The following is a 16,304-nucleotide window of genomic DNA, read 5'->3' as shown; positions in this document are numbered from 1 at the left end:
CTCCAGCCAATAGCTGGCCAGAACAGTTAAACCAGTGACCGTTTTACAGCAAGAACCAGTTAGAATGAGTACAAGCCTTTGGCAGAGGTAACAAAAACAAAAAACAAACCAAAAATAAATAAAAAGTAATAATACCATGCATACACAGTTAAATGAGTTTGGCTTGACATGCTTATATAGTCATCAAGCTTGGTACTGGTTTAGCAGCCAGCAATCCCTCCAGTTGGTACAAGTCCATGCTTTATTGGTATACTGTAGTATTAGACAGTGGTGAGTGCGAAATCAGACAGTAACTGCTGCTGTTGGCCTACCATCAGGGTATTCTTAAATCTTACAAACAAAGAACAAACATTACAAACTGGGGAAATACAAAGTCATGAGACATTCCTCTTTCCTAACTTTTATCTTTCCATTTTTGCATAAAAGACAGAAATAGAACAGTTTGTATAAAATTTCCTCCTTATACTTACATATAAAAAGGTTTGTTTTAAAAATATGCATATGAAACAATACTAATAAATAGCTACCTACACATTCTAGTGCATCCACCCCATATAAGCTCATGCCACAGATACTGTCCATTTCAATAAGACATCTCCTCAAGACTGCAGTGATCCTGCTTAAAAGCAATTGCATATTGATTTGATCGTTCTAAGTGCAGCCTTCATTAAAAAATGTAGGGCACACCAGTTGTGTGCTCAACAGGGCCCAAGTACTCACAGAGAAGGTCACTCCCCTCCCCCCTCTTCTGTTCTCTAATGTGGTGTGGCTTCTATTCTTGAAACCTCGCAACCCAGAGATCTTGCATTGTCCAATTGTGAAATGAAGAGTGTTCTAAGAGAACAGGATCACTGTAATAGAGGAAATAGGTATTCCCAGTACAAATAGGTATTTCTGCAGTAAAAGGACATTGAGACAGTGCCCCAAACAATGCAAGGAACAGAAGATACATCATGCTTTGAGCATAAAGACAGAACATTGAAAAGGCTTTTCCCCCCAGAGAGGTACATGCTGACAAAACAGTGCATAAAATGAAACAAAAAATGTTTCTTTTTAAACATTATTAAACAAATGACAAAAATGAGAATGAAGTCCCCAGCAATTTTTCATTAAAAAAAAAAGTTAATTTTGTCTATTAAAACTTCTATTTGAAAAGATACATATAGAAATCAGGAAAGGGTTGGATGAATGAAATACTGTCAAGCTTGTGAATTTTTGTTAGTGGTTCAAGTCAATTTCTCAGCAGGAAAGGTAAAAAATTAGGAATTCAGCTAATCAAAGATTTTAAGTGCTTACTGGAAAAGCAACAGGCTTTCAGCGCTAACATTCACTGAACTAAGACAGACCTACCTTTGATCTCTTCATAAATTATCACAGGCAAAATGACAATTGTTCTCTTTTTGAGAGGATAATTGCTCTCATTTGAAAGGAAACTGCTAACCTGGTTTAACAAACCAGAAAGCTTTTGTCTCGTGAAAGTATTCATGTGCCATCATCTCTTGATGTTCGATCAATGACAGCTTGAATATTACTAGTTATAGAGCTAGCTTTTGCTAGTGTGAGCTTTGATATTTTTACTGTTCTTGGGGAATCAAGTATTTTTTTTAATCTATTCTCCTCTAGAGCAAAACAACCATTTTTGAAGTACTATCATGTCATTTTTATACACCTATGTTTTTCTTCTTTTAGTGTAACAACCACCTTATTTACATTTGAGCTTGTGGAAAACACACCCATGAACACACAGCTCAGCTCGGCCCAAAGAGCTTCTCATACTTCATAAAATTTGAAAGAAAGTGCTGCTTTTAATAAAAAAAAAATTAAACCACCCCCACACGGTGTACAGAGGAAAACACAAGAATAGGATAGGGAATTTAAAAAAAACCCCACTCCTAAGAATTGCTTTATAATTAACCTAAGTGAAATTCCATGTATATCATGCCTTTGATTTTTAAGCAGAAATTCCACTTCTAAAAACAATATCAATGGCACAATATAGCCCTGCTCTAGGAAAGGAGATTGCAGATGCCTTTGTTCATGGTCCATGGAGTGTACAACAGGCCCAGTGTCTGTTATAAATTAGTAAACAATGTTTGCCTGCCTCTAGGTATATTTCATCGACTTTAGAAGCATATACTTCATTGAAATAGTATAGGTAACATTTCATTGGTTTAAATTCCCAATCAGTATTTCCTTCCCTTCCAGACAAAAGACAGCTTAGGCAAAATTCTTACCTGAAGTAACTTCATTAAAGTCAATGGAGTTACTAACTCCAGGAATGATTTCAGTCCCATATCTATTTGTGAGAAAAACCAGAGTTGGCTACTTCACTCTTGGCTCCAGGAGCTGCCATGCCTTATGCCATTTGCAATGAGAAATCCCAAACCCTACCATCATTAAGGTTAGGATTTTGTCATGGTCATTTTTAGTAAAAGTCACGGACAGGTTGCGGGCAATAAACAAAAACTCACGAAAGCCTGTGACCTTTGCTAAAAATAATGGTGGGGAGAGGGGGTGCCCTGACTGAAGCCCAAGCAGAGAAAGAGATCCGGAGCCCACGTGCAGGGAGGGAGTGTATCCAGCAACCCCCCCCCCCCCAGCCGAGGCTGAAGGCTCTGCCCCCAAGTGACTGATAGCTCTGGCCCCACCACACTGGGGCTGAAGTGGAAATTGTTACGGAGGTCTCTGAAAGTTCCGGAATCTGTGACTTCCATGACTTCGTGACAATCTTATCCTTAACTATCCTCAAGTAAGCGAAACCAACAGAGAAGGGCCATGTTCTTCCGTTACTTATGCACCAACAATTTTTTATTGCAACTACTTTTAATTAGAGAAGGATATTTTACAAACTTTTTCTTTTTTGTCCAGTGAGATCCCATTTCTGCAATGTACAAAATTAAGGGGAACAGAAGGTGCATAAAGAAATTATATTCTTTGAAAAGAGGAGCATATTGGAGAACTAGAAATGACACCTGGCACCTTTAATTTATGTACATTTGAGCACAGAACCTTCTTCCCTTGCATTCATTGTTCATTTCAACCAGTAACTACAATCTTACTGGTTTAAGTGGGACTTGACCTTGGTTTGGCCCTCTACACAGGGATAAGTATCATCCACTATGGATTACTACATATGAGCAGAGAATCCAAGGAACAATGGAAATAGTAACTGATATTCTTCATTAAGAATAAAATGCACTTTGTTGCAAAATCATTTTTAGATATCACTATGATGCCCCAGGGTTGTTCAATCATGGCTTTTAAAAGAGCTGGTCGGTCTTGCTACTGATGGAAAGAGCTATATAAGAGCTAGTATTATTAGTATTATTATTACGTGTTGAAAACAATTTATTAGTCAGATTTTACCCCTTTTTCTGTTGAAGAATTGTCTTTTAAAGGGTCACAATTTGCAATAATTGGTTATTCTTAACTGCTCAACAAGATTTGGGCCTATGGGTTTCTATGAATTGTTAGTGAGCTCTCCACTGAATATCTGCTATTCAGCATCCTGGTTGCCTCAGTCACATTTTATAGTCTGTTCCCTGATTCCATGTCCTATCCTTTATACACAAGAGAACTGCCTGAAGAATCATTGGGATGGTTGAATCTCTCAGGGAGACAGTGGAAAACACTTTACAGAGACACAAATTGGAAGTCAACAGGGCTAGAAAATGTTAATGTTGAAAATATTTTTCCCATCCTCTTTTGCCCAAGAAATAACTTTATATTTAACTATATATAGGGACCCCTAAATTTAAAATTGAGGGAGAGGAAGAGACAGAAATCAGACTTTACAGATGTTTAGCAGATTTTACATTCAGTTTTCTCTTGTCACTTTCCCACCAAATAAATGCATGTAAGATCATAAGAATGGCCATACTGGTTCAGACCAAAGGTCCATCCAGCCCAGTATCCTGTCTGCCCACAGTGGCCAATGCCAGGTGCCCCAGAGGGAGTAAACCTAACAGGTAATGATCAAGTGATCTCTCTCTTGCATTCCATCCATACCCATGCTCGCTAATAACCATTAATGGACTTAACCTCTATGAATTTATCCAGTTCTCTTTTAAACCCTGTTATAGTCCTAGCCTTCACAACCTCCTCAGGCAAGGAGTTCCACAGGTTGACTGTGCACTGAGTGAAGAAGAACTTCCTTTTATTTGTTTTAAACCTGCTACTCATTAATTTCATTTGGTGGTCCCTAGTTCTTATATTATGGAACAAGTAAATAACTTTTCCTTATTCACTTTCTCCATACCACTCGTGATTTTATATATCTCTATCATATCCCCGCTCAGTCTCCTCTTTTCAAAGTTGAAAAGTCCTATCCTCTTTAATCTCTCCTCAGAAGGGACCCATTCCAAAACTCTAATCATTTTAGTTGCCCTTTTCCGAACCTTTTCTAATGCCAGTATATCTTTTTTGAGATGACGGGACCACATCTGTACTCAGTATTCAAGATGTGGGCATACCATAGATTTATGTAAGGGCAATAAGACATTCTCCGTCTTATTTTCTATCCCTTTTTTAATTATTCCTAACATCCCGTTTGCTTTTTTGACTGTTGCTGCACACTGCGTGGACATCTTCATAGAACTATCCACGACGACTCCAAGATCTTTCTCTCCATTAGCTGTAGCTAAATTAGTCCCCATCATATTGTATGTACAGTTGGAGTTATTTTTTCCAATGTGCATTACTTTACATTTATCCACATTAAATTTCATTTGCCATTTTGTTGCCCAGTCACTTAGGTTTGTGAGATCTTTTTGAAGTTCTTCACAGTCTGCTTTGGTCTCAACTATCTTGAGCAATTTAGTATTATGTGCAAACTTTGCCACCTCACTATTTACCCCTTTCTCCAGATCATTTATGAATAAGTTGAATAGGATTGGTCCTAGGACTGACCCTTGGGGAACACCACTAGTTACCCCCTCCATTCTGAAAATTTACCATTTATTCCTACCCTTTGTTCCCTGTCTTTTAACCAGTTCATCAATCCATGAAAGGATCTTCCCTCTTATCCCATGACAACTTAATTTACGTAAGACCCTTTAGTGAGGGACCTTGTCAAAGGCTTTCTGGAACTCTAAGTACATTAGGTCCACTGGATCCCCCTTGTTCTCATGTTTGTTGACCCCCTCAAAGAACTCTAATAGATTACTAAGACATGATCTCCCTTTACAGAAACCATGTTGACTTTTGCGCAACAATTTATGCTCTTCTATGTGTCTGACAATTCTATTCTTTATTATTGTTTCAAATAATTTGCCTGGTACTGACGTTACACTTACCAGTCTGTAAGTGCCAGGATCACCTCTAGAGCCCTTCTTAAATATTGGCATTACATTAGCTATCTTCCAGTCATTGGGTAGAGTAGCTGATTTAAAGGACAGGTTACAAACCATAGTTAATAGTTCCGCAATTTAACATTTGAGTCACCTACAAAATACGGCTCAGGTTTGGGAATCTCCCTAACATCCTCAGCCGTGAAAACTGAAGCAAAGAATTAATTTAGTTTCTCTGTGATGACTATCGTCTTTAAGTGATCCTTTTGTATCTCAATCGCCCATGGGCTCCACTGGTTGTTTAGCAGGCTTCCTGCTTCTGATGTACTTAAACATTTTGTTATTACCTTGCATAAATGGAGAGACCAAACTATTTATACCTTGTATAAATGGAGAGATCAAACAAGCACTTGCAGCATGAATACTATTGCTCCTCCAGCACAAATATGATTGTTTGCACAAATGAAAGTTGCTCCCCAAACATCTGGGCAAAGAAACACAAATGTTCATGATAAATGGCCCTGGAGCAGTCGCATCAAATCATGAGTCACATTTAGTGAACTAATTGACAAATACATGTTTCCACTTTTTATTTGTTTCTAACAGGTCTGATCTGTTCTGTCAAATGCAACAATGTTCCAAAAGAAAGTGTTATAATAATTTACTGCCTTAATTTCATATCTCTAAGCTTTTAGAAACTTTTTAAGTTTGGCTGAATTTCCTGAGTTACGGAAATGTTACTTCTCATAATGGTTATCATGAGTCAATTTTCCATTTGATCCCAGCTCACATAAAGTAAGCACAAAACACAGGCAAACAGAAATTGTTTTAATCAGTTGTATGTTCACATTTTTCATATGTATGAAGTACAATTAGGGATTTGATGAATTTCCTTTGCAATTTATATTTGATGTACATCATAATGTTGAATGTGACAATAAGCTTTAGGCAAGTATGAACAATACAATGGATGAGCTGCAGCAGAAGTAGCCATATCAGTTGACACGGGGGGAAATTGGATAGTACTATTTCATTTCAGGAGATCATCCTGAGAAAATGGGCCACTCTGTGGTTTATGAGGAATACGTATTTGTTAGGTGCAGAATGTGGACCAGTTTAAATCAAATTCAGTGCAGCCTGACTATCCAGCTCTTAGGGTATGTCTACACTGGAGTTGTAGATGCAAATTCAGCTTGAGGAGCTATACCAGTGCAAGCTCTGATCCAGTTAGTGTGCTAAAAAAAGCAGTGTAACCATGACTACAGGGATGATGAGATGGATTAGCTGCCCCATACCTAGGGGCTCCAGTGAATACCATGTGTTCCTGCAGGTGGCTAGTTCATCCCACTGCCTGCACCGTCGCAGCTACACTGCTGTTTTTAGTCCAAGTGCCATCACAGCTACTGTGGGTACGTGTACCCAAGCTGGAAATAGCACTGCGGGGCTCCAGTGAAGACAGTCTCACAGTCCCTGCAGTTATCCAAAGCTCAATGTTATCCTAAGCAAAGTCATGGCTCCTACATCAATTTGTTATAATGAAATGAGCCAAACTTATTCAAAGACACCCAGGTCTTTCAGGTAAACTAAGTTTTACTAAATGCTGATTTCCAAAGAAACTAAGGAAAAAATATCTCCAACAGTATCCAGTATATAGGATAAATGGAGAAAGCTTTTCCCAATAAATAGTTAGTGAATGGCTATGTGTGGTCAAGTCCTTAGAGCAACAGACTAGTAGACAGAACTCCATTCTATTCCCAACTCTGCCACTGTCTCTTAGTCCCTCTATTCACAATGACTCACTGGATAAATCACTAAAGTCTCTCTGTGCTTCAGTTTCCCCATCTAATATTCACGGGGGTGTCCTGAGGCTTAATTAATTATTGTGAATAAAGATGAAAGGTATAGAAGTGTGAACTCTAAGTATTATAGTACCATGAGTAATTTAGATGGGTGACATCCCAGAACCCACTGAAAAAGTTGTGAAGTATTAAACCATTTACTGTGACTACAAACAACATGTACAACATTAGGCCAGAGGTATACTCACAGAGTCCATAGCTGACTTGCAGATTAATCAACATCTCGCATGATTGATACTGACCATTTTGTTTCTTAACTTTGGCATTTTGGGAAAAGAACAAGAGTTTATATCAGTTTACTTGAATCTTCAGCCTCTTTCCCCCTCCCAACCTACTGTTCTTTTCCCCCAGTATCCCTTTGCATTGGTCCCACAGAAACCATCAACAGCTAAATTGTGATGGACCTGCTTTTATATGATAATATTCACTTGGACAGCTCTGTTTAAATTCCTGGCAAATCCCCAGATATAAGACGTGTTTGAGGGAAAAATCTCACCCATACACAGTTTTTAATTAAATGCTTGTCTAATGTTATTAAACTGCATTTCAGTGGCATATAGATGACTACCAGAGTGATTAATTTTAAATTAAACGATTGCCTATGAAATTAATTAAAGCTATTTTTGGAAACTGAAGTAATTCTTAGTATACATTTTAAAAAAAACTAAATACATAGTGCTGTAAGATAAAAGGAAACAATTGAAGAGAAATTTTGTACTCCATGTTGTTTGCAATAATATTAAAAGGAAAAGGTGAAGAAAAAAATCCAGATACATTTCATTAACTACTAACCTATCTCTTAAGCTGTCAATATTTCCAGGCTACTAGGGCTACTTTCACAACTATGGTGTAAAATAACATATGCATTTTCTTTGTAGAAATGTCAAGATAGTAAAAGTGGTCATTAAGGTAATATTTGTGAGGACAGAAAATAGCGTATGTGTAGTCAACATTACTCTGTAAGATCTGATTTTTGCTCATCTCCAAACAACATGAAATCTAGTAACTTTTTATAAATATGGAAATTGATTGCAACGCCATCTTGGGAGTTCATTACTTGATCTTTAGCCATAAGGCTATCAAAGCAACTAATGCATGTCCAATTTGCCATTACTCTACTGTATAGTACAAAACAGTACAAATGCCAACAAAAGACTCATATGCACACAATATCCACACTGACAATTTTCTACAATGGACTTCATTTATCTATATAACATCTTAAATACACAAAAGTTCAAGGCAGTCAATTTACAGCTATTCTAAGTCCAAAATAGAGACAACTTTCTTTAAGGATGATATACAAGCAAGCTTTACCCTTAGTATAATCAGTCTACAGTTTCTAGATTCAAATCTTTAACCACACAGCCACAGAAATCATCACTCCATGCCACCTGCCATTATAACACCACTTTCTAAAGAAATGCTTCAACTTCATTTATGTCTAAAACCAAGGTATCTATTACTAAAAGAGGAACCAATAAACTAAGGAATCTGGACAGATTAAAACTCCTTGTTTATACAAGGCTACAGTCTACTGAAATAAAAGGTGAAATATATTTCTAAACTATTGTAAATTGATATTAAAATATCCTTCACTCATATTAAACACTTGTTAAAATATGTTTTGATCAAGGCATTAGAAAAATTATAAAACCTTTTTCTATTTTCCTTGTTTTATAAAAATTGAAAACAAGATTCTGAAATTAACTGCCTAGATTAAAAAACCTTGTCTCATCACTATTCAACTGGGTACATAAATGTTTGTAACTCACACAGTTCAGCTGAAACTTCTGCCAGACTAAATTTATTTATTTCCCTCCCTCCACCAAGAACGTTTAATGATAAAAATAAGGCTATTGGTAGGGTGAAGAGCATATCCTGTCTCATGAGAGTATTTATCTCAGAGTAGCTGCTGTATAGTACATGTCTTCTTAAAATTTTCTTAGTTATGTAAAAGCTAATGATTTATTGTTTTTGAATAGATACTTAAGATCTAAAATGTTTTAATCTGTGAAACAAAAGTTTTCACAGGCTTATCCCCTCTGTGTGCACACAACAAATGATGCTATTCTATGTACAGTACAACACATTTGAAGGCAATCAGTCTGGGGGCGGGGAGGCTTGCTCCATGAAGGTAAAATGTCTTGGTCCCTATACACACAATAAAAAATTGATAAGAGCCATTACCATATATTGGCAGTACTACAAATAATTAAGATACCACAAAATAACTAGATCTTGCCCAGATGAATGTTTGTTTCCTGCTCAGGGAAAAAAACCATTGATATTGCTGTGTATCATGATGCTGATAAAATAAAGGGAAGGAAAAATGCAAACAATAGTACTGCAAACATGCTTTGTAACATTCTAGTGAAGGATGCGATTGCTGCCTTTCAGAAAAGGCAATCCGTGCTACTTTTAATCAGCGCCACTTTCATCTAAGATTCTTCACTTAAATCACATCTTTAGTCTCTTCCTCTGTCTTTCAAGATGAGGAGGAGGAGAAGGAATTCTAGTGTCTATGTCTCCAGATATGACAAACTGTATAACACACTAAATAAAAAGCCAAAGCTGCAACAATCCCTGTACATGGATAATTTGTACCCTTACCTCAGCAATTCACATGTGTTAGAAGATCAGCCCAACGATGTAATTCTTGCTATAAAAAGGATTTGTTAACCTTGTTCAAGGTTTCACTAAGACTTGATCCTGAATATCAAGTTTCCTGCATTTGCATGTAAATTAAATGTCACCCCTAACTCTATGAGGCACGGAAGAGCAGCTCTCCTTATATGGGAGAAAAAAAATCATTTGACTCGTATAAAAGAGCACAATGCGCCTACAGTGATTTCATTTATATTTTTCCAAAATGAGCACTCAATTGTCACAGAAACCACTACACCCACCCGACATGTGACTTTATATAAAGAACAGTCAAGTGTATACTTTCTATCTAATTATAACACACCACAAAGATAACCAAATTAATAACGGTTCTTCTCCTTCCACCCTTCAGAGATGATACAACATTGTTTTTAGGCTTCCATTGCAACCTATTCTTATTACTACACCTCTTGCATCTCCTCTCTCCTTCTAAACAGGATGCTGAGTGCATTTGTACAAAATACTTGTCATCAGCCCCCAGAAGACCAGATCATTCTCGCAAGTAACCACCGTATAAATGGACTCGGTCTAAAACTGGAACTCAGGCTCAGGTTCCTAGCAACTAAAGACATGCACACTGTCTTCGTCACCAAGACCAACAGACGCATCTTCCTCTACCTCTTCATCTAGCTGAAGGCTGCCAAAGGAGTACTTATTCCTAGGTATAGGAGAGGAGCTCAACACTATGGGATTTCCAAACACAAGAGGGTGAGTAAATGGGTTGACGATTTCTGAGTCTGAATCACTAGACTCTGTTCCACTGCTGGTGGAGCCCTCCATCATTTGGATGGCAGCCATATGATCCACCATGCCACTGGCATATAAAGACTGCATGACTGGACTCTGCTTTGACTGTCCAGTACCTGACACCCCATTTGCCATCATTTTGCCTGCTAAAGGAACCTTTTTAACAAGCCCCCCTTTACAATGTCTCTCTGATCTGTATTCCTGACCTGGCATTGAGGACACCTGACTCAGGATAAATGGGTCGGTTTCTGACTTGTTACGGGCATTTTGAATTTTTTGCAAACGAGGCCTTTGCAAACCCGGAGAACATATGCCATACCCAGGGCAGCTACAGGCATGAATATCTTCCTCATCACTCCTAGCCCTGCACTCATAGCCATTCTCTGAGACATAGCTCTGAGAGCCAGTTCTATTCAAACTCATGTTAGGACTTGACCCTTTGCTACTGGGTGGCAGTGGAGTGGCCAACGGACTACGGCTATCAGGGCCCCTAAACAGTTCGTCAACCAGTGAGCTGTGCCTTGGCACTCTGGGGCTCCCACCAACATAGAAGGACATATTAGCTGGGTTATCATCAATAGACTCTTCACTGTCATGTTGGGAAATCTTTATAGAAGCTGAGGAATCCCTATATCTAGTTCTATTACGATTTTCATCTCTACAGAGAATATAGGCACCACTGGTCAAATCACCCTCATAATTGTCATTTGTTTGGGAATGTGACCAGGTTATTTGTCCTCTGAGAAGGTCATACTCGCTATCTACATCACTGCAGTCAATAAAAGGAATTGAGGTGCTGCTGCCACGAGCAGCCCTGGATGCTGGACCTGTGCTTGGTTGTTGCGACTGAGATCTAGTCTGCTGTGTCCTATCCTTAACGACATCCTCTTCTTCCTCCATTGTCACCATCGCCGCTCCATCCACCTTTCCACCTTCTTTAGGGCTCTTCTTCAGGGAAGGGCTTCTACGCTGTCCAACATCTTCCGTTGAAGCTTTCAGTTCCTTCCCTTGCCGGCAGCTCTGCACCACTGGGGAATCTGCATCATCTCCAAATGTAAAGCTACAGCTCTGGAAAGAGAAAGACAAAAGAGAAAAAAAGGAGGGGAGATCATTAAGAAGGAAAAATCTCAGTGTCTGCTCACAATAAGAGCACCAGAATCATGCCTTGTAACTTATAGGTCCCATGTAGGACTCTCCTGACAACAGAGCTGGTAACTCATACTTTAAAAAACATGGAAGCCTCCAAGCATGAAGAGTAGATGATGGACCAGGAAAGAACATGAGCTAAGCATTGGAGAAAAAGGAAATAAATGGGCAAAAAGTTTTATAGATTATTGCAATTTATGATGATATACCACATATGGGCAATAACCAGCATTGAACAAACACCAACATACCTGCACTAACTAAAGAAGCTAGACTGGCAAAGGAGATGAATATCAAAAATGGTAAATTCAGTGCAGCTCAATTGCATACAAGAATAAAACTCCCAGAGTAGGCTTGTGGGCAACCCCACATTCAGCTGGTGGAGCAGTCCCTACCACTAGTCAAAGGACGGTCTTCATTCCAGGCAAGCGTGCCAGTACACATCCAGTGCTTTGCTCCCTCTGTCTAATTTGATTTTAAAAATATTAAGGTATCTTTTGAATGGACAACAAATTGTACCTTCCCTGAGTTCACTAGAACAGCTTGCAATGATGGTATGATTCTATAGGCAACCAACACAAATTGCTAAGGCAAGTCAAAGGTTGTGCAGGTAGAAGTTTGCGGGCCACTTTAAACATATTAACCAGGCATTTTGCACCTGCCACTTCCGCTTTGAACAGCAGCCATTTATTGTTAATAGAAACCAAACTAATGCTTGCGATCTACCAAAGATAATAACTTAAGAATTCTTAACTGAAATTCCTCTCAGGTCAACACAACAGAACTTCTTGTCAAGGACAAATGAAATTCCGCTATCACTGACCTCTGGACAACCACGAGCAGAAATCTCGGAACCTGACAAGGGTTCCTCACTTTTTTGGCAACGGCATCAGTTCACCAGGCTACAAGCTCGACTGTGCCAGGTAGTCCCTACTACTTGCGCCTTCCCATCCTTTCTGTGCATTTTAACCTACCATGGGGATAAGGCTGCTCCAAACACATGCTCTGCAGCCCTTTTAGTCTTGCTGTATTGTAGGTTAATGTGCTCAGAACAATGGCAAATGTGAATGGCAAATGGGCAGCACACACATACAATGGACCAGCCATGATAAGGAGTGGGAATTACAGATCCCGAGTTACAAAATCCTGAAGTATTAGAATGGATAGACCTACCAGTGATTTGGAATCACTGTACCAGGGTATTTGAATCTTTAAAATAGGTTAGGTATAAGAAAAAGAATGCCCATGTAGTTTTAAATTAAACTCCTCTAATTAGTAATTCAACAGGAAATGCTTAAAGCAAATCATACTGAGTTTCATCAACATTACTGACTTGTTTTGGCACCTCTGAATACTGTTCTGAAGGTTGTGTAGTCAGACTCCTGATGGAACGAATCTTGCTGTGTTTCCTGAGAGAAATCACATTAAGAAGTTAAAGCTATATAAATTTGTTCATAAATAATCAGCAGCAGTCACTTCCTTAAGAAACAAAAGCACCAAACGGCAGCTTTATAAATGTTTGCCTTGAAACAGATTCACATTCTTTCTTTTTGTAAAATTTAAGTGGAGAATGTTTTATATAAACACCATAAAAGAGAATGTAAGCCACTGAAGCAAAAATCTTCCATCACCAGAACATGAGTCATAACACATACTGTTGCCAGGTTCATTGTACATTTCAGCAGTGACTTTAAACTCGCCAGGACTCAGAATAATTCAAAGAGAATTGGCACTGCCAAGTTAGAAGCCTTCCCCTGACAGCTTTCAATTAACAACCACTGGTTAGTTGGGCCAATTAAAGTTACTTATCCCCCTAATCCCCAGGAGTACGTTATTATTAAAAAAATTGAATCCTTTTCTATTTATGCAGATTAATCACATCCCACATTAAAGGGCCTGATATTCATTGAGTCTGAGGGGAACTTGTCTGTCAGTGGGATATGCAATGCTGAAAAGTATCCAGCCTATTAATTGAGTTACAAGCCCATAGCAACCGCAGAAATTTGATCAAGTTTAACAGGGCTGGCTGGAAGCTGGGGTGGCCCCTAGTTTAATTCAGAGAAATCTCAGGGGGGCTCTAACTTATGCCTGATGATAACCGATCCCTAGGGGCCATTATGCCAGTGACATTATGCTGAAGCAACATAAAGAGGACTTTGCATAGGCCAGAGTCAGAGCCCAGCAGTATAATTAACTGGTAAGCACTAATGGTTCCAAATTCAATAGCATTAGAAAAAGTAGACCAGCTCAGTAATCTCTCTCTCACCTTTCAAACTGCACTTTCTTGTGTCCTCCTTCTTTAACGTAGTCAAGAACCTGCTTCTGAGTCCGGCCACTGTAACAAAACCACACTTAAGCCACCAATCTAAGGTATTACATTTGTTAATGTTTAACACAAATAATTAAATAGCATAAAGTGATGAACCATCTTTTGTATCATAAATACACATTGGTCTGCAGGGAGTTTGATTTAACCATATAGTCAGTGATAAGCCACTTCATGTGGTCCATATTCGCATTCCATCATGCACTTACCAAACTTGGGGGTACACCTAAGAAGCCAGGCATGCCAGTGTGCAGTTTTAGATACTGTATCCCATGAACTCAGAGTAAACTACAACACAACTATTTCTACTGGAAGCATTAACTCACATTTCACAATAAGAATGCAATGGATCTCACTGTACATCCATGAATAAAATGTCACTTGCATTTTTTTGCCATGAAAATACTTTTAGCTAGATAAAATACAGACCATTTTACCACTGCCTAATTTCAACTCTGCCCCCTTTATGCTAAATTATGTTACTGGTGATAATTAAATTATCACCAAAGATAAAGGCAAGAAAGAAAGATTTCAACTCTCCTCCTATGAAAAAATGTATCTGAACCATTTCTGCAAGTTAAATTTCAGTCTTACCTCTATTAACTGGTGTCAATAAACATTGGTACTGAATGGAGAATAGTGGAAATACACTTCAGGATTCAACTGTTGATCTTAAAGACATTTAACTATAGGTACAAATATTTTCTGCAGATTTAGCCTTAGATGGACTTCAAGCCTTGCTCTTATATATTCCATGAAAAGGGAGCCAATGCCAATTATTGATACAGTGTATGGACATGAATACCAGAAGAAAAAGAAAGCAATAGGATTTACACTCCGTTAGAAATGCATATCCTATACCCTGGAGAATGTCCAGTGAGGAACAAAAAACTCCATACTTGTTACGAGCTGTCAATTGGCCAAACTACAGCAAGGCCTATTGCAACAATGAAGAACAACACTTTTCCTAGACTGAACTCAGCAGAGATCACAGTGAGAGACATGAAATCAGCACATGGCTCCACTCCAAACTATGTGCATGTTTAATTTAGTATGTTGAGAATGTCTACAATTTTTTCCATTTACTCTAGCAGTAATTAAATCCAACAATTTAGACTGCAGTTTCTGTCTCCCCCACCAAGACTTCCAGGTCCTTCCATGTCACTTACTTTACTTTTCAGACCCAGAAAAGAAAGTTGGAAGAGACAGGAGAGGACATATCAACATGACTACCTACCTCTATGAATCAACTGGTATCTCTGATTTGGTAGCATTTTGAACTCACTTTGCACAGTTGTAAATGACCTAACAAGATGCAGTTAGTGGAAAATAAGGCCCAATAGGATTCAAACAGCTTTACATGGGAGATGCTGCGAAGAGTCCATCCAGCAGTGTACATAAGCAGCAGTGACACATCACCATTTTTGTACACCGAGGCCTCGTGTGCACTAAAAAAGGTTTGCCAGTACAGCTATACAGATATATAGCTATATTAGCAAACCCTCCTAGTGTAGATGCAACTTATACCTGCAATAAAAAAAAAAAAAAAAAAAAAAAAGTTTTTGCCGGTATAGCTTATACCAGTTCCCTGAATGAAATAAGCTATACTGGTAAAAGGCCTTTTATGCCGGTATAGCTATATTTATGCAAGGGCTTTTGCTGGTATAAAAATGATTTTAAAAAAATTACTACACCAGCAAAGGTTTACGTGTAGACCTGGTCTGAGGGTGAATTCCAGGCTCTGTTAGCCCCCTTACAGGCATGAAGGGTCAAGCATGCAGAGGAAACACTGCATTTAAACAGCACGGGGGTGCAATTCATAGATTCATAGATACTAAGGTCAGAAGGGACCATTCTGATCATCTAGTCCGACCTCCTGCACAGCGCAGGCCACAGAATCTCACCCACCCACTCCTATGAAAAACCTCACCCATGTCTGAGCTATTGAAGTCCTTAAATCATGGTTTAAAGACTTCAAGGAGCAGAGAAGCCTCCCTCAAGTCAACCACGCCCCATGCTACAGAGGAAGGCAAAAAACCTCCAGGGCCTCTCCAATCTGACCTGGAGGAAAATTCCTTCCCGACCCCAAATATGGCGATCAGCTAAACCCTGAGCATATGGGCAAGATTCACCAGCCAGATACCCAGGAAAGAATTTTCTATAGTAACTCAGATCCCATCCATCTAATATCCCATCTCAGGGGATTTGGTCTATTTACCCTGAATATTTAAAGATCAATTACTTACCAAAATCCCATTATCCCATCATACC

General features: G+C 38.7%; 1 protein-coding gene across 7 annotated transcripts in view; it reads right to left on the bottom strand.

The window, feature by feature from the left end:
- FARP1 (FERM, ARH/RhoGEF and pleckstrin domain protein 1) overlaps positions 1-16,304 on the bottom strand; it is a 360,795-nt gene that overhangs the window by 72,743 nt on the left and 271,748 nt on the right. For 5 of the 7 annotated variants that reach the window (XM_038415957.2, XM_038415977.2, XM_043504702.1 and 2 more), the window contains exons 11-13: positions 13,974-14,042; positions 13,041-13,116; positions 11,389-11,629 (exon numbers count right to left, since the gene is read on the bottom strand). In XM_038415957.2, the coding sequence (XP_038271885.1) occupies positions 11,389-11,629; positions 13,041-13,116; positions 13,974-14,042 (386 nt within the window). The remainder of the gene's footprint in view (positions 1-11,388; positions 11,630-13,040; positions 13,117-13,973; positions 14,043-16,304) is intronic. The other 2 variants (XM_043504705.1, XM_043504706.1) reach the window with 1 other exon arrangement.

This window comes from Dermochelys coriacea, chromosome 1 (genome assembly GCF_009764565.3).
Source record: "Dermochelys coriacea isolate rDerCor1 chromosome 1, rDerCor1.pri.v4, whole genome shotgun sequence".
Classification (NCBI taxonomy): Eukaryota; Metazoa; Chordata; order Testudines; family Dermochelyidae; genus Dermochelys; species Dermochelys coriacea.
This window is presented reverse-complemented; position numbering and strand designations above follow the sequence as displayed.